We start from the raw sequence: 20,333 nt of genomic DNA on the forward strand, positions 1-20,333 counted from the left end.
TTTTCCTGATTCCAGCTTGTTCTTCACCAAGCTTCTCTTCCACAGTCCTTCTCAACCATTTCTCAAGTATATTAAAAAAAAGTAAAATTTATTATGAAAAGTCAAAAAGTTACATCATTACTAATTTCCAATTGACAATTTTCCTCCAAATTAATCTGTTGCATCTGTTAAGACTCCAGTATTATCAGATCTTATATTTCTATTTTCTGACTAAGAAATTGTGAAAGAGAAACTTGGAGAAGAACAAGCTGGGTTCATATCAAATAGAGGTGGTCAAGATCATATTTTCACTTCTCGAATAGTTGAGAAATCTTGGGAATATAACAAGAATCTGCATAAAATTTTGCAGATATGGTAAAGATATGAGGAAGAGTGAGAGTGAACAGATGGCATCAATGCAGAATCATATTGAAAGTAGGAAGAACCTGACATTGTTAGACTCGGAAAAATGCATGAGTAAGGTGCTTAATGCCAAATTTGTAGGGAAAAGATCCAGAGGAAGACTAAGATTAGGTGAATAGATTGTCATGATTTTGGAGTACTGACAAGTAATAGACTGTGATGACACCCAATACATCAGTACCATAACTATTCCGTTTGTCAGCAGCATTTCCAAAAAATTGGCTATCCTTCTAAAATCACATAATATTTGAATAGCATTCAAGCCAGTCAATACTATTCGGAAATTTTTAAGATCACCGAAAGACCTTCATCCATTCTACAAGTACTCTGGAGTATATAATATACCTTGTTCCTGTGGTGTTAGTTACATTGGTCAGACCTCTAGAAGCTTCGAAACGAGACAGAAGGAGCACATAGGCTATGTGAGAAACAACAGACAAGATATCTCAGGCCTTCCCACTTCGCCACTACCAACCATCTGATTGAGTGGGATAAGAGTCATATGCCCTATATAGAAAAGAACTACCATTCCAGAACCTTCAAGGAAGCTGCTATAGTCACCCGTTCAAACGGAAACCTAAATAAGAATCAAGGTCTAATCCTACCGGAAATTTGGAAAACTTTAATCAGATCACTAAACATCAAAGAAGTGAACTTTCACGCCAATTACATTGTCTCGTAACAAATAAATCATGTTCCCAAGACACGTGTATTGTCTCGCACAGTACTAATTTTGTATGAATTAGAACTGTCAGTTAAAACCTAGTCTGTTACCTTCATATCGCTTACCAATTGTATCCCTGAAGATGCTGATAGCAAAAATCGGTGAAACTAATAGGATAATAAATATTACTCACTTGACTAATATTCCTAAAATGTGTCATTTGTTTCTAATATAAGTAATCAAGAAAGGAAATCACACAAATAATAGACTAATTTGGAGAAAAATTATTGATATTATTGATAGAGGATTCATAGTAATGTAAGTTTAATCATGGTAGCATGTAAATCCCTTGAGGGTAAATATATTGATGATGATGACAGCACAACACAACTTCTCCCATCCAAGCCAACTTCCCCTTCCCAATGATATGGTATGTCTCTGCAGAAAGGTCACTGAAGAAGCTAGCAAGCATTGCTAGCACAAAATCATACTTTCTCTGGTGAGATTAAATGCCAACTAGAGGTCTAGTTGTTATTTCATTGAGTTTGTTATGCTTTGCTGCTCAATGAACTACTGCTGCTTTGTTTCTCAGGTGACTGAAGTTGGGAACCAAACATATCACAATGTTTGGTATCCAGCATGGGTTCCAGTATCCTCCCTCCCATTTTTTTGTGCTCTTATATACATTCTAGGATATGTTGTTTGAGGACATATCACACATATGCACCTGATCAAGAAAGTAGCAATAAAATAATTTTACAGGCTGGCTGCAAAAAATGTACCAGATTTTTTTTGTAGAGAATTTCAAACCTCTAGTTAACAATGGATGGCATCTCTACTCTCCGTCCTGCATTATCTGGGTTCAAATCTCATTGTGGCATGGACATGCTTATAAATGTCATTAGGTGATGGATGATTTTTATCATCTGGTCACTTTGCTTATTTTGAAACCTTTAAATGACTTGAGAAAGCACATTTTGTTTATTTTATTTTTTGACTCCTCACTACAGGTTGTAAACATATAGTACATTAGTATCATGGATGGGCTAAGGCTTCTGTTTTATATTTTTAAATATTATTGTTAATTTTTATTTTATGTTTTTTCCTTTTTTATTTATATATGAGAGACCAAACATGGAATTCTTTCAAGCCACCCGAGGCCTCCAGTAAGTGGGGTGGTTGTCTCCCACCAGATAATGAAATCCATCTCTCACCCCAAAACATTTAAAACATCCGTGCTCATGCAGGAATTGAATCCTCGTTGTTTTGTTGGTTAAGTGGGTATGTTATCCACTTGGCTGATTTGGTGGATATTTAGTTTTTTGTTATCAGTTTTTAGATCAAGGATATTTAATTTTTATATAAATTCTACCATGCAAAGCAGCTGCAGAACTTCTTCCACATTAGTGTCACTTATTTAGTCTAGAGAGGGATTCTCTGATAACTGTGAATGGACTGAAGTGTTTTAGGTTTACAACCTCTTGAAAGTAACAGTGTTCTGGAGAAAGAACCTACCAACTTTGAAACTCCATGAAGCTTATCACTTTACGTTACAAAAAAAAAAGTGAAAGTTGCCACCAATTTACATGAGAGGCTAGCAAATTTCTGTTATTTTATGTTAATGATTCATAACTCTTATTCAAATATTGTTAAATTTTCCAGGTGGCTTGATTCTTCTTTATCATTAATGGAGCAAGATGTTAGAGAATTTGACATGCTGCTGCTGAGATTTAAATTCTACTCTTTTTATGACCTTAATCCAAAGGTAAGTTTTCTTTGCTTGGGATAATTTATAGTTGTATGGGTCATGTTTTATTTTTGACTCTGTTACTATGCAATTTTTCACTGAATATTTGAAAAAAACTCTTATAACTAGTCAAAAAGTAATTAATAATAAAAACTATTCAAGTTATATGTAAATTGACACTTCAGCCCATGTTCTCAAAATTTTTTTAAGATTAGTATTAAAAAAAACTATTTGAAATTTAAAAATGAAAGTTCTTAATGAGATGTTTAGAAAAGGCCATTGTACTCTTAGATATTGATTCCTCTGTTTTTGTTCTGATCCATGACTGACTAATGACCGTTTCATTTTTGTAGAAAATCATACTGGATTTATTATTATTTTTTTTTTGCAAAGATCTCCCTCCCCCCCCCCCCAAAAAAAAAAAAAAAACATTCCAAATGGAATTTATATAAAAATTGCAATACTGTTTACTTATTTCCATTCAGCCCAAATCCACATATATATCATTACAAAGAATATCCCAATTTTTAATTCATTATCACAAAAAATGCCTCTATATTTATTTACACATTTATGGCCAACTCTTTCTTGGACACTTAAACCTAAATTCCTTCATAACTACTCTTAATTAATTGCATTCACTCAAGTAAGGTTGCAAAGTTGTTATATATATGGTGTGTAGGCTAAGGATTAAATAATCCAGAATCCTGTTCTAGTGACTAAACTTTCCAGTTACTTCAGTCCTTGAAAAAAATATGTCATCTCATGCTAGATTATGAAAATCTGCTACCTAATGACATTCATAAACTTCATTGTCATAGTGGGATTTGAACCCATTCTTTTGGTTTGGATAGCTGAGATGCTGTCTGTTTTTCTAACTGGGCCAGTCAGATGTAGTAAATTTCACTGAAAGACCAAGTTTGTTATTGAACAGTATTAAATACTGTTCAGTAATGATTTATATATATATATATATATATATATAAATTACATGAATTGATTCTTCTTCTTTGGTTTGTCATGTGTGTGCAAATCAAACCTTGATATGCACACGCCACCAATCCAAAATATCTTGAAAATATCTTCTTGAGTGGAAAAAGACACCTAGTTTTTTTTGGATGCAGAGGAGGTTATGCTTATGCCAGAAGAGTATAAATTGATCTAGAGGATTAATTGATCCAAAAAGAGAGTTGATTTCACCTAGACACTGTATGGTCAAATGAAAATTAGTGTACCGTCATCAATAAAATTGTGAATAGGATTTGATGCTAGTGATAGTCATTTGTGAATAGGAGAAAGAGCATGAGTAAAAGTACATAATTGTAGCGTATACTCTGGCATTGATAAGGAAATATGTAGAAAGGAAATTGGCAGTGCAGTTGCAAAGGGTGGATTGTAGACTATTCAGGTGGTCTACAATCCATCCTTTTCCAAGGCATCTGATCAGATGCCCTGGAAATATTTAGGGCAACTGCATAGGTTTCACTAAACCTTTCCATAGTTTGGGTCTGTGGATGGGTGATATCAGCAAGGAGATTTGCTGAGGTAAAAAAAGTTCATTGTTGATTACTTTGCCCATTATTTTGAGAGAACTGAGGTGAGTGCAGTGGAATTAACAGTTGGATGGCTGGCTTTTATCCCATTTCTATGGGAAGAGTTGGATATAAGCTTGTTTCCATACCAAAGGGTAGATGCTAGATAAGTATGAAAGAAGATATCGAGAGTACAGGATGTGTTAGTTCAGACATAAATTTTTAACACAATTTTGGGAGGTGCTATTAGGAACAGAAGACTTCTTAGTCTTCTGTTCCTATCAGAATCCTGAATAGCTTAGTATCTAAGCTATTCGGGATTCTGATGTTTTTGACATAAAAAAAAAAAATAGAAGAGGCATGCAGTGAACAGTTATTGATAAAAATAGGTAGTAACTTTACTTTTATCATAAGTGTACCAGTTGGAAGAGAAGCATTATGCCATGAAGTCAGTTTATCTTTGAGTGATGTTACAGTGATACCCTCTGGTTGTGAAAGGTGGAAACATGGATGGGTGGAAGTTGTTCCTTAATGGCCTTTGCCAGGGACCAGAAGGCTGGACTGCCATTTGAGTAGGAGTCAAGTTTTTTTGCACTTGGCCTTTTCAAAGAAGATTTCGATTGGCAGATAGTAGTTTTGCAGCTGTTGCATGTTGCCTTAGTCGATGTCGAAGTTTTGGTTTCAGGCCACATGTTGTATACAGAGGATTCTTATCCTGAAATGCTTTGGCACAATTTTTAGAAAACTTAGGTTTGGATAGTGGTCTGGACTTTTGGTTGGAATGGGGATGATGATGATGAAGAACAGTTTCATTCCAGCAAGAATTATTTCTATCCCATGGAGTAGAAATCCTGCAGGTCATCCCATTTGGCACTATTGCAGTGCCAAAGGACACAAGGCTGTGTGTCTAGGTGAGAGGGTGTTCTGTGGGAAAGGAGACTCGGGAAGTTATTATAGTTATCAGAATTGGTTAAGATGAGATCAAGGGAGTTGGCAGAGTTGAGATGATTATCATGTATTCTGGCAGGTAGGTGGACAATTTGTGAAAGATTGCTGACAGTGAATATTTCTGTTTGTCTGCGAGCTTGATTGGTGGAATTGAAAAAGGGGAGCCATAAATGTTAAGTCCCCATGAAAGGCAATCTCACAGGAAACATGGAACTGAATGGGGAAATGAAATTTTAAGCCATAGCAGATTATAAAAAGGGAGTTTGAAGTTTGCCATTCTCTAAATGTACAGTTTTCTAATGGCATAAGGAATCATGCAGAGTGGTTAGAAAAGTTGAGGCTACTAGTTGAGATTTTGTTAAAAATAATAGATCAGGTTTAGATGTCTGTAAGTGGTGGCTCACTTTGTTTAAATTAGTGTTGAGATCATGAAAGTTGAAGTGGATATGAATCTGTTTTGAGCTTTTGTTGGGGGGGGGGGGGGAATTTTTTTTTTTTTTTTTTTTATTTATTTATTTAAATCCACAGTGCTGACAGAATTATGTCAACTTTTATGATTGTCTAATGTTAAGGAGTTACTATATACTGAGGGTTAAGGACCCACAAGCATGTTCCTTCAAAAAGAGAAAGAGGAGCACCTAGTTACCAGTCTTGTGTTGTTTAACATTTCTCCTATGCTATACTTCTCAAAGTCTGATAAGTAATTCTTTATTTATCCAAATGCACTCTTAAAATGGAGAACTATATATTTGAGAAAATTAAAATATTAAAAATATAAACACGCAACACTCCATTTCAAAAAGTTAAGTATTCACAATTTTGGCTTCCATTTCTTTTCCTATTCTCGGACATCAGTTTACTCTCATGATCATTCTAGAAAAGATCTTCAAACATTAATGTATCACCACAGTAATGTAATTACAAAATAAGTAGCTTCAAATAGATTTAAACTAATTTACAGAAACTTATGAACTAACCTTTAAAAAATCATGCCAGAAATTAACATGCATGCTGTTTATGTATTATCCTTCATACTCACTCAAGATTATAAATCAGCCATATGAATAACATTTTATATAATGTAATGAAGTTATATTATTATTCTTTATTTCTTTATACATATATATCAGTTTTCTGATATGTACGTTGAAGATGTGTACAAACTACCATGACCATACGTATGTCTAAGTTTACATTATTATTAATCTTCTATCAACAACTTTTCTCCAAATTAGTCTCTTACTTGTCATCACTCCACTATTGTCATGTCTAACATTTCAGTCTTCTAAGATACTTCTGACTGAATCAGTCAACCTAGATATTGGTCTTCCTCTGTTTTTTTTTTCCTACGATCTTGACATCAAACAGCTGTAACCTTTCCTCTTTCCCATTCTGTATAAATGACCATACTACCTTAGATTAGCTCTGTTCACACACTCTGGAATGCTAACAGTGTTAGGTTCTTTTCTAATATCTTCATTTTTAATGATTCTGTCACTGATGCCATCTGTTCACTCCCCTAATTTTTCTCAGAACTCTCGTATCTGTGGTTTAATCTTTGATCAGATGCTTTAATTCTAACCCATTCTTTCAGATCTATAACTTAAAACTAGTTTGAACACTGTCTTGTATACTGTTTAGTGTTTTGGCTAATTTCTCTCTTATTCCATATAAATTTATTCAACTGGCTTCCCATAAAACCAGTTTTGCTTATTCTTCTGCTGTCTATTTCCAAATTTAATTTGCCAAATTCACTAAAAACTGGGCCTAAATAGCTGAAATATTTTACTTGTTTTGTAAGTTCTCCATTCTTAATGGAGAAACTTATAGCTCAAGTTTTCTATGTTCCTGCCTATTTCCATAGTTACTTTTTTTATTGCTGATTTTCATGCCAAATTGTTACAGCTATTATTAAACTTCGAGACTTGCACTGGATATCTTTAAGATTACATCATCTGCATGAAGCAAGGGCTAAACTTGATATCTCCAATTCTAAAATCAGGTTTAATGCCACTTTCTTTCATAATGCAATCCATATGGATGATGAATAAGAGCGGATATATATATTGTGCACCCTTGTGTTACGCCTGATTTTACATCAAACTGTATTTCTTTTGATTCCAACTCTGACTTGCAACTTAAATATAGATTAGATATTGCTCTTTATAAATGTTCCATTTATTTGATATAACCTTAACATTTTGAAAATCTTTTCTTCTGACAGTTTGTTGTGTGCCTTTTGCATATCTAAAAAATTTTATGGAGATTCTTGTGATAGTCCCATTATTTCTTAATTATTTGTTGTAAAGTGAATATCTCATCTTGACAACCTCTGTTTGGCCTTAACCCAGGTTCTTTGTCAAATTTCTCTTCCACAATGCTTTTCAGTATCATCTCAAGCATGCTTGCATAAATCTCATCTAATAATTTAAAGAAAACTTGGGAATTTGACTTTCTGACCAGGCCCTCTGAATTATGCATTGCACCTACTGCAAAACTTTTAGATCTTTATATTTCAGCATATCTGTTCAAATACCATCTACTCCGGCTGACTCACCACAATTCAGGCTTTTAATAGCTATTTCTACCTCAAATATTTACACATACTCCTATTTGCATTCTTCTTGAAATTTTTGAACTACTCTTCTTTCACTGCTTGCTTTAACAGTTATTCTAATTACTCCAGACATCTAGAATATCCTTGTCTTCAGTTTTCACCTCACAATTATCTTTGATTCCTTTTATGGCACTCTTTCCTCTTTCTCAGCTTTTTCAATAGACTCAAGAACATTTTGCCATCTTCTTGGTATTTATCTTCTAAACTAATAAAATCCACCCATGGGTTTTACACACAGCTGTTTCTCTTACATTTTCCTCAGTATTCTTTTAGGGCATCTGTCAACTTATTGGCTATTAACTTTCAGTATATGTCCTTCTTTTCTGGGACTTTTTTAACTTCTTGTGTTCACCATGGCATTCTTATTTATCTATCATGGAAGACAACTACTACAACTCTAATAGCATTGGGGAAGGAGAAAAAAGAATAGAAAGAAAGGAAAGAAGAGGTAGCAACCAGTCTACAGATAATAATACCTGAAGTAAGGCATGGTCCAGCATCAGGTACCTTGAGTTTGCCATTCCCATTTAGTGAGCTAAAGTAAGCCTGTGAGGGGTTTCAGCAAACATAATTGATTGTCCAAGTTTCAAGTTTCTTGCCTTACTCTTCTTTTAGTAAATAGTAAGGCAGGAAATCTAGTAACTGGTAACTTCTATGGTAAGATGTGATTAGATTTGTTTGTAGTAGGAATTTGGTTCAATTCCTGCATTCAAAATACTTCCTGGCAATGTGTTCCATTCACCAACAACTCTCCATGTAAAAAATCTGCTTCTCACACAGTTCACTACATTAGATTTGTGTAGGAACACCTTCGAGGAATGGCCTCTCATTCTTCCTATCTCACCCTCCACTCTTTGTGTAATCCCTTCTGTATTAATGTAGTGAAATCTGTTAACTAATTGGAAGGTCTTCATATCGCTTCTTATTTTGCCAAACTCTGTAATCTACATTCCCTCAACCATTCCGCATAATCAACATTGAAAGCAATCCTCAGAAGTGGCTAAAAGAATTATATCCAAATAGTATGGATAAGATTTATGGCCAAATTCATTATCAGACTGTTGAGTTTCGAAGAACTCCCTCGAACTGAACCAGACCTGTGACCTGCATGATCACGGTTATGTGTTATTGGAACATGTTGAGCAGTTTCATCATCGCTCAACTGCAGCAAAGATGATGCCTGAATGCAAATAGTGTTGGTGCAAAATGCTGAGATGCACCTCTCTACAGAGGACACTTGATATTCAACAATTATTGCATCAACATTTCATATAGGATAGAGTAACCAGTCACTCATTTTCTACGAAATACCCACTGCTTTCACCAGACTTCAACTCCTGTGACTTTTGGCTTTGGGATTACCTCAGAAGATGGTGTTTCATGACAGTTCTTCACCTGGCAGATTTGAAAAACAAAATCACGAATTCTGTGAGAAATGCTTTTCTGTAGACAATGTTGTGTGATGGTATCAGCTATTGGTCCTGTATAAAGAACAACACATTGAGCATCGCCTCCATCTCATCCAAATCTTTATAGCTCCTTGCAGCATGTCAGTGCTATGTGATATGTTTTTTGTATTACATTATTTTATGAAATGAGTGAAATAAATATCATTAAATAACTTTATTACTGACTCTGAATCATTTCACAATCACATACCATCCAGTTCACATTAATGTAGTTTTCTCCCACTCAGTCATTTTTGAAATAAATTTATATATATATATATATATATATTTTTTTTTTTTAATTTATTTTTATTATTATTATTATTTTTTTTTTCTTGTCAAAATCTCTTCCCATGATCTGGTTAGGATACCCCCCAAGTTTGGGTATGCATGATAAGTTCACTAGTATGCATGATAGTCATGCATTCGCAAAAACTGCATAAGAATGTCTATTGCCTCGGTCGAGATCAGAAGAAGAGGCTCAACTGCCTTGGTTTATAGTTTATTTGGCACAAAGACAACACAGGCCGTACTGTGCCATACCCAAAATTTTCTATTTAATACTTTTGGATTGGAGTTGACTGTCGATAGTTGAAACCACAGATAAGGGGCAGGGGACTATGGTAAATCCATCCCCTTTTCATCTCTTTATAGCATACAAGCAAAAATAGAAAATTCTTTTTTTTTATTATTATTTATTTATTTTTTTTTAGCTTAAAATAGTTTTCAGTGTATGATACTTTATCATATAGCACAACAGAGTTTTTAGATGAAATACTACATCTGTGAATATACTGACATTTTTTGGAAGTAGTTCACAATGCAGATGATGTGTTGTTGGGTCCATCAAAGAGCTTCTAGATATGACCGTGGATTTGTAAATGCAGATAATGTACCAACTAAAATTATTATTTCCTGTATTTTGCCAAAGTCAAATTGGCATCTTTAGACGCAGTACACAATTAAAGATATTAGCAACTTCACGAGAAACAGTACTCAATTAAAGATATTAGCACATGCACGAGAATAAGTCTTGTACATGTGCTAATAAGTTTTACTTTAGTAGTACATGCAGGAACTATCAAAATGAGACTTAAGGAAAATAAGTTACATAGTAGGCATGATTTCGGTACTCTTGAGTTGAAGATCAGTTTTTTTCAGATATAAAACTTTTTTCATTCAACTTTATTGAGGTTGTGGCAATTTAAGGCAGAGGAAGATTTTCTTTGACCAAATAGATAGCCTGCCTGCTCTCTAATCACTGATTACTGTTAGAGACTGGGCATGCTATCTATCTATCCCAATGGCTTTAACAGGCCTTTAAGGCCCACAACCTTCCAAGCATGCTTGGATTTCGTAACCGAAATACGAGGATAGAATGGTCACTCCTATGCCTCAAGGTATTCTTGACTGTATCCCTGTGTGTTCAAGGGTCCGGTTTGCCTGCTTGCGGGATGAAAAACACCAGATAAACTGGCGGAAAAACCCTACTGCCCGTGCCCAAGACCGGCTAACTTGGCTATGGCTGAGGAAGATCCTTCAGCTCCTCACGTCTCCGACGGGAATCGAACCTAGGACACTCCTTCCCCAGGCATATGGTTGCGAAGCGCAAAGCCACTAGGCTAACCGCGCGGACTGGCATGCTATCTGCTTGGTTAAAAGTAAATATAAATACAAAGTGGCATTTAACCAGCAGATTCTGTGATGCATATCCAAAACATGTTCTGCCAGATCCAATCCATTATAGTGATTAATGTACCTAGTGTACTAGTACTTTATATTCAGACATTTTAATTTTAGCTGCCTTGCCATGGTGTTAATCAACAAAAAAAAATTGCTTGCCTTTTTTTTTTTGTTGTTGTTGATATGCATTTCATCTTCAAAAGGCTTGTCCACCTATAGTTAGTACTCTGTATTACTAAGGATTAAATAATCAGAGGTTGTCTCTCACCAGACACTGAAAGTAGTGTACTATTTAAAGATTTTCACAAACACTTGTGCTCCTGTGGGATTCAAATTTGCAGTCATTGAAGAGTGGATAAGTTATATACTTGGCCAACCTGGCTTACATATTATAGGTTACATTAAAGATTACAGCTACAAGCACTTACAAGTATTTGGAAGATCTAGAGCAGTGGTCGATATCTACCCAGGGGTTGGTATAACATTGTTAGGGGTCGATTGGGGGTTGATAGAAAAATATACGAAATCAATCTATGGGTAATATTTAATTCAGTTAACTTGGATTACCTCCATCCTGAATGACAACGCAATGAAGAGTGAATCGTGGTTACAGTGACATGAACAGGACCTGTAAGATGGAGCAAGGTCATGAAAATAGTTACGGAAGCCAATCAAGTAGGCCAAAATGACCTATTTACCAATAAACGGATGTTCGTGGTTTCTGCCGGGCAATGAAGCACACCCTTCACATTGACAACGTTAGTAAATTGACTAAGTTAATAAAAGTCTTATTTTCACATGTATAAGGAAGATTGTATTATTGTTATTTTGTTATCTAAATTAAATTTTATATATTATTTATCCCTCCTATCAAACATGTAATGTTAAGAAGGACATCAAAAACAAAAACGTATCCCTTTGACGTTAAGCCAATATAATAATATATACTACATTATACATACAATAAACACTCTAACTATAAAATAAACAATCTAAAAATTCACATAAGTATCTTTTTTGCTTGTCCTATTATAATTACGTAATAGTAAAATAGAAGGGGTCGACAGTCAAAGAAGTTTGGCAACCCCTGATCTAGAGGTTGTAGTGAACTTTAATAAAATGAGTAGTTGCCACCTTTTCAGAAGTTCCACAGTAGGATGGTTATAGATTTGCTGTCTGTTTTGATGAGAAAGAAGGATACAGGGTGTTTGTATATTTTTGATCTGATGGGTGATTTTAGCCATTGGTCAAGAAGTTGTGTATGTGTCTAATCTCAGCAGTGAGGACGTTATCATTAGAGCAAATCAGTTTTTTCCAAGTTAACCAAACTTTTAATAATGCCATACTGTTGAAAGGATGGTGTTATAATTGGATGAATCTGAAACCTGTGTTTCTCCACTGCTACTCCTAGAGTCTTGCTTTTGTAGTGCTTCTGTGCACATATCTTTACCTTATACTTTTTCTCGATATATTATTTCCTAAAATATGGGAAATAATATATAGTAATACCCCATCTTATGACACTTCATTCTATGATGATCTGCTCATATGATGCTCCCATGAATCAACCAATGCACAGTTTTTGAAAACTGTTTATGACGACGTTATTGCTGACTGTATCTCTCTCTCTCTGTGTTCTGGTATTTTGCTGTTAATTATAAACTGTTTATAACTATTATTTTATTTTATTGTAGTTAATAATTGGCAGGTAAAATTCAAAGTAAGGGTGCTGTTGCTTCCAGTGAAAGTAATATACAGAAAGAAAGACACGTAAACCTATTGCATTAGATATTAAAAATAAAATTGAATTTAGTGACGATGGTGTATTGAAATGAGACAGGCTAAACTTCACTTCCCTAAGAAATTTATCTTTGTTGTTACAGTTCTTAGTGACACACTAGTTAATATTAGTTATCCATAAATGTGATAATCTTATTGCCAAAATAAAAAATTTTTAATGGCATAAAGTGGTGACCAAACTGGTTGGTGTGGTCCCTTAAGCCAAGCTATTCAGCATAATTTTGTTTGTAAAAATTATTCTGAAAGTTAGTCCGAAAATTATCCATTATATGCATCTACAAATGGGTAGGGGAATGATGAAACTTGCTACATGACAAAGGTGTGGAACATAACATGTCATATGATGTGATGACGGACCATTGATCTAACCATATTAGTGATTACAATAGGATAGTATGTTTATTTTGTTTTATAAAAATATAAGAACTTTAACAATATATTTGGTAAGACACTGAATCTAAACACGTACATTGAAGTGTGTTCTAGAATCTTAAATCGCTTCAAAATTCATGTTAATTTTTATTATAAGAACTTTTAACAGGTCTGGGTTAACTAGACATGTTAACTACTACGTAGTGTTGTGCTTGAAAGCATGCAAAGATCATAATAGGTTGTCATATCTTTGTGGTTCATCCTCACTGCTTTCTCCTCTTAAAACTAAAGCAACATTCTACAAAGCAGATTGCAGTCTGAATTCTGACAGGTTTTGAGATAAAAGAATTATAAATGCAAGCTTAGGTGAATGCCCATAAGACACATCAATAATTGTTTGGACAATTTAGCAATTTACAGTTGATACCAGCAGGAAAACCCTAATATCAGGTATGTCCACCTTAGGCTTTGATCACCTCCTGCACCCTTTGAGGAAGGCTTTCAAACCCATGTGTGGCAGACATCAGGTGGGATTTGTCTCCATTCCTCCATCAAAGCAGCACTGAGTTCAGCAACAGATCGAGGACGTGCTGCTTTGGACCTCGATCACTGCTTCAATTCATCCCACAGGTGTTTGATGGGGTTGAGATCAGGACTCTGTGCATGCCAGGGCAATTGTTTAACAACGATCTCTTCATCCCATTCCATAACAACTGCATCTTTGTGCCATGGGGCATTGTGGGCTTCATAGTAACATGGGTCCATTCCATAAAAACTCCACAGTGTAGGCAGCACCTGATTATCCAGAATATCAAGGCATTGAACTGCCTTCATGGAGCCATGGACAATGACCAGTGGCCCCACTCCAAACAAGCTGAATGCACCCCACACTATTACTCCTCCACCACCAAACATTACTGTGGATATAACACACTGTGGTAACAAGCGTTCACCAGGCTGCTTCCACACTCACACCCTGCTATTAGACTGGCAATAGGTGAATCTTGATTCATTGCTTCAGAGTACCATTTTCCACTGTCCAGTTCACATGCTCTTTGCACTAGGCCAGACGATCCACCTTGTTCGGCTTGTGTGCTGCTCTTTCATGGAAACCCAGTAAATGGAGTTCTTTTCAAGTATTAGTGCTCATCATGGTGTTACTGGTGCTCTGGAACTCATTAAGGATGATCTATGCTGATTGTTGCCAATTTTTGCATGCCTCCCGTTTTAACACCCTCTTATCCCTCTCAATCATTTTCGGCAGCTGCTTTGGGTGTTTTCCTGCACCAGTGATGCCAGAACATCTCCATTTGTTGGTCACATTGCCAACTGTTGATTTTGGATGCTCCAGTTGAGCATCAATGACACATATGGATATGACACTAATGTGACAGCCCATGATGACACCTCACTCGAAGTCTCTGAGTTCACGTCATGTTGCCATACCACCTGTATTCAACTGCTATAATGAAATACCGCTTTCTACTATCCATATGCCGGTTTTTATGTTATTAACAAACCTGGAATGCTCCATAACTTCAAATAACAAGGGTATCCAGACAGTTGTTGGTAGATAGTGTATACAGCAGAAACTGAGCATCTTGTAGAGGGTGTAGTAATGATGACGATGATCAGCCTGTCTTTTCTACCCACTACAGGGTGAAGGCCTCTCCTATTGTGGGGGGGGGGGGGATTGGGTCTACTACACGCATGGTGATCCAGTCCATCTTGGGAGAGTGTGTACATACTTGGATGAATAAATGAATGTGTGAAAGTGAAACACAATCACAAACATCCATGCCTTTGGAGGGATTTGAACCTGCGTCCTCTTGGCTGGAGAGTAGATATGCTAAGCACTCCCCTAACCAGGACAGCACAGGGTGCAGTAAGCAAGCCAAAAAACTATAATCTGTTATATGTTGAAATTTTGTCTACAGTTTGCAACCTAAGAAAATAATTAATCAACATTTTCATTTTATTTACCTAGTTTGATGCTGTCAGAATAAACCAGATATATGAACAAGCAAGGTGGTCTATTTTGACTGAAGAAATAGATTGCACTGAAGAAGAAATGATGATGTTTGCTGCTTTACAGGTAAACATAGTTAATTAGTGTTAAAAATACCAAGCAATTTTAAACCTGGTTTTATTCCATTTCCCAAGTAAGCAAACAGACAAACAAGTCAAGTTTGCACCTGCAAGTGATGCAAGTCTAGCTGATCCTACAGGTAGTGCATCACTTGCAGGTGCAAACTTGACTTGTTTGTCTGTTTGCTTACTTGGGAAATGGAGTAAAACCAGGTTTAAAATTGCTCGGTATTTTTAACATTTATTATAGCCAAGGTAAAATACTTTCTATAGTTAATTAGTTTTATACAGTTTTTTTTCAGCCACTTATAGTACTAATTGTACTACAAACTTCACAACTGAAAGGTGGGAGGTACATAAGAAAAATTAGGAAACTTATCTATTGTTGATTTCTCAATTAATTTTTTTTTTTTTTTTTTGTATATATTTTTATGGCATGTACCTGATATAACATAAACACAATATTTCATGAACAATTTCTGATGTGATCAGTTTTTACTTTTTCAGTCTTATAAATCACTTCAAACTGCATCAGTCCACCTATATCTTCTTCATCTACAGTGTCTTTTCTTGATTTATGGTTTCATATCCATGCTTTGTTAATCTTTCATCTCCCATTTTGCCATTAATATAATATTTTATATAATTTTCTCCAAAACTTATATATATATATATATATCTCAGTGCCACAAACACAAGAGGCTGCAAGACTTATGACATGATAGTGCTGTATGTGGACAAGTGATTAAAATGAAAAAAAAAAAAGAATTTGTTGATGCATTTCTTTGAAGACCTTAGACATCATCAAATTCCTGCCATGTACCCTCAGGGGGTGTACAGGATATGATAGCACTACATGAAAAATTTACATTATTACTAACTTCCTATCTACAATCTTCCTCCAAATCAGTCTGTTACTTGTCAAGAATCGAACATAATCAGATCTTATATTTCTATCGTCTAAAGCACTTTGTATCGTATCAATTCACTTATCTTGGTCTTCTCTGGGTCGTTTTCCTGCCAACCTGGCGGAGAACACTTGTTTTGCTAATCTTTCCTTGCCCATTCTGTTTAAGTGACAATACCACCTCAGATTAGCTCTGCTAACGCATTCCTAGATGCTGACAATGTCAAGGTCTTTCCTAATATCCTCGTTTTTAATATGATATTGCCATTGATGCCATCTGTTCATGCCACTAATCTTTCTCAGGACTCTCATATCTGCGGTCTCTAGACATTAGTTCAGTGTTTTACTTCTCACCCAGCTCTCAGATACATAAGTTAAAACTGGTTTGAACACTGTCTTGTATACAGCTCATTTAGTGTTCCGACTAATTTCTCTCTTATTCCATGTGAATTTATTCAGTTGACTTCCTACCATACCAGCTTTGTTGATTCTGTTGTCTATTTCCATATTTAATTTACCATCTTCACTAAAAATCGTGCCTAAGTACCTAAAATGTTTTACTTGTTCCACAGGTTCTCCATTCACAACGCAGTTGACATTTTCAACAAATTTACCTCTTTTCATTATCTTTGTCTTTTTATTGCTGACCTTCATACCATATCTATTACAACAGTTATTCAATTTGTTCAGGGAATCTTGCAGACTTGTAGCGGATTTATTTAGAAGTATAACATCATCCGCATAAAGCAAAGAGCTGACATTAACATCTCTAATTCTGATATAATGTTTAATGCCACTTGCCCTTCATAATGTGATCCATATAGATAGTGAATAACAGATGGGATAATGTACATCCTTGTCTGACACCAGATTTAACATTAAACCACCTTCCTGTACTTCCTTCAATTCTAACTGTTGACTTACAACTCAAATAAAGACTACGTATTGCTTGATACAATGCCCCATTGACACCATACAACTGTGGCATTTTGAACAGCTTCTCTATTGCACCTTGTCGTATGCCTTTTCCAGATACGACAAAACTTAAATACATATCTCTGTTATAATCCCATGCTTTCTCTACTATTTGTCGTAAAGTGAAGATCTGATCCTGACAGCCTCTATTTGGCCTGAATCCAGCTTGTTCTTCACCAAGCTTTTCTTCCACAATTCTTCTCAACCGTTTCTCAAGTATATTTGCATAAATCTTACCAGGAACACTCAGTAGCGAAATACCTCTCTAATTCTGACGTTTAGTTTTATTTCTCTTTTTATATATGGGTACTATGAGAGCTCTACTCCTATCATCGAGAATTTGTCCCTCTGTCCAGGCCTTCTGAATTATGCAGTGCAGCCACTATGACTTTTATACCACCATACCCCAACATTTCTTGTCGAATATCATCTACTCCTGCTTCCTTTTCACATTTCAAGCCTTTGATAGCTTTTTCTACTTCAAGTATGGATATGTATTCCTGACTGTATGCCTGTTGAGTGTTTTTTACCACTATGCTATCACTGCTTGTTTCATTTAGCAATTTTTCGAAGTAATTACTCCATACTTCAAGGATAAGTTTTCTCCCATTTTCATGTCACCTTTATCATCTCTAAACTCCTTTTACAGCACTCTTTCCTTCATTTCTAAGCTTCTTCAACAACCTCCAGAATTTTCAGGTGCAAACTTTGTTTGCTTACACTTGGATAAAGGATTAAACTAAATTTATTATATTGCTATGGATTATGGTATCCCTATCCAGACCTGTTTAGACCTTTATTCAGGTCTTATCAGTGGAAGCCTAGACCTAAAAGTAAAAGAGAAAGAAACCAAGGTTAACCATATTAACTTGTTGCAGTGATTGGACCTGTGGTCCTTTATTCCTTTGTTGCTGGATTAAGAATTTTTATTCGGCACTTGGCTTGTCCATTGTCGGCTGTTGACAAGTATGGAGGTATAAAATTGTTGCGGTGGTTGCACTGCATAGTTCAGAAAGCATGGACAGAGGGACGAATTCCAGTTGATTGTGTAGAGTTCTCATAGTACCCATATACAAAAAAGGGAAATATAACTGAATGTGAGAATTACAGAGGTATTTCCCTACTGAGTGTTCTTGGTAAGATTTATGCAAGTATACTTGAGAAACGGTTGAAAAGGATTGTGGAAGGGAAGCTTGATGAAGAACAAGCTGAATTCAGGCCATATAGAGACTGTCAGAATCAGATTTTCACTTTACGACAAATAGTTGAGAAATCATAGGAATATAACAAAGATCTGTATTCAAGTTTAGTAGAGCTGCAAATGGCGTATGACAAGGTGGCAAGAGAAAAGCTATTCAAAAACACTATTATATTGTTTTTGAATAGCTTTTCAAAATACTTAGTCTTTATTTGAGTTTAAGTCAGCAGTTAGAATTGAAGGAAGTACAGGATGATGGTTTTGTGTAAATCTAGTGTCAGACAAGAATGTACATTATCCTCTGTTATTCATTATCTATATGGGTCATTATGGAGGATAGCAGTATTAAATCTGATATCAAAATTGGATATGTTAATCTCAGCTCTTTATTTTATGTATCTGATGTTATACTTTTAAATAAATCCAGTACAAGTCAGTAAGATTCCTTGGCTAAATTGAATAACTGTTGTAACAGATTTAGTATGCAGATCAGCATTAATAAGACAAAGACAATGAAAATAGGTAGAAACATTGAAAATATCGACTACATCGTGAATGGAGAGAGAGAGAGAGAACCTATAGAACAAGTAAATCATTTTAGCTGCTTATGCACAATTTTTAGTGAAGATGGTAAATTAAATATAGAAATACACAACAGAATCAACAAACCCAGTATGGTAGGAAGTCGACTAAATAAATTTATATGGAATAAGAGAGAAATTAGTCAAGACACTAAATACAAAACAGTATTCAAACCAGTTTTGACTTGATCAAAGACTAGAAACCACAGTTTTAAGAATCCTGAGAATGATTAGGCATGTGAACAGATGTCATCAATAGCAATATCATATTAAAAACAAGGATGTTAGGAAAAAACATGACATCGTTAGAATCCATGAATGTGTTACCAGAGCTAATCTGAAACGGTATTTACTTAAACAGAATGGAAGAGGAAAGATTAGTAAAACAAGTGTTCAAATGTATAATGCTACAAAGAAAACAAACAAAAATCACAGACTTTCTGTCTAAATTAGTTTTATCAGTTTTATATTTACATACTACGAGAATGTTTATCTTATGTTTTTATATGGTTTTTTTATACTATTTTTTTTAATTATCTGAGCTCTAGCATCCCCTAATTACTACAGATAATTGATATTTTACTATATTTAAAATATACTTTTTTTAGAGGAAAATTGTATAGTCCTGGGAATTTCCAGGACTTGGAAATAAAATGTCCAAGTTTCAGGAAAAGAAAAATAGCCAAGACTCAGAAATGCCAGTGTGCAGTGATTTATTGTCATTTGTCATAAAGACATTCTCTCTTCCTTAACAATGCCAATGTGTCAGCCATTATTAACTTCTCGCTTACTGCTTAGTTTCAAGTTACAAGTGCACATGCTCACCAAGGAGGCTGATGGGAGATTGACAGCTGACCCAGAAAGTGAGAGAGAAATGAAAGTTGGAGAATGTAGACCAGAGAATTTTGTTTTTATGAAGTTTCTGAAAAATTGACAGTCAGAATGTATTAATAGAAGAATACTGTCAGCAAGTGAATCGTAATAAAAGGAGATATATGCAATAGACATTCTCTTTCAGTGTTCAAAGATATGCTAAACAGGAAGTTTCTTCTTCTGTCCCAAGGACACCAGCGATATTGATGAATCATTTTCTATCAAGAAAATGATTCATCACTGATACAATTAGACAGATTTGAAACTGTAAACTAGCATTAATGAAGAGCTCTCCTTTGATACATTTTTGCTTAGAAATAAATAAAATAAAAATTGCAATTTTTGATTCTTGTAATTAAAATGTGTTAGGTAAAATAATGTTGATATTGGTGAGACCATGGAAGTTAAGAAGTTTTATCATTTGAGAAAAGGTCTGATAAAGAACTTACTCTAATGAACATTTTGTTTTTTTAGCAATTTATTAAAAACATTCATTCT

General features: G+C 35.0%; 1 protein-coding gene across 1 annotated transcript in view; it reads left to right on the top strand.

The window, feature by feature from the left end:
* The window catches only part of LOC150097385 (unc-112-related protein-like), a 242,219-nt gene that overhangs the window by 131,915 nt on the left and 89,971 nt on the right, over nucleotides 1-20,333 (top strand). The window contains exons 6-7 of the mRNA XM_090407312.1: nucleotides 2,729-2,831; nucleotides 15,201-15,308. Of these exons, the coding sequence (XP_090263438.1) occupies nucleotides 2,729-2,831; nucleotides 15,201-15,308 (211 nt within the window). The remainder of the gene's footprint in view (nucleotides 1-2,728; nucleotides 2,832-15,200; nucleotides 15,309-20,333) is intronic.

This window comes from Typopeltis vanoorti, chromosome 17 (assembly GCF_054136105.1).
Source record: "Typopeltis vanoorti isolate ZY-2024b chromosome 17, IOZ_Tvanoo_1.0, whole genome shotgun sequence".
Lineage (NCBI taxonomy): Eukaryota > Metazoa > Arthropoda > Arachnida > Uropygi > Thelyphonidae > Typopeltis > Typopeltis vanoorti.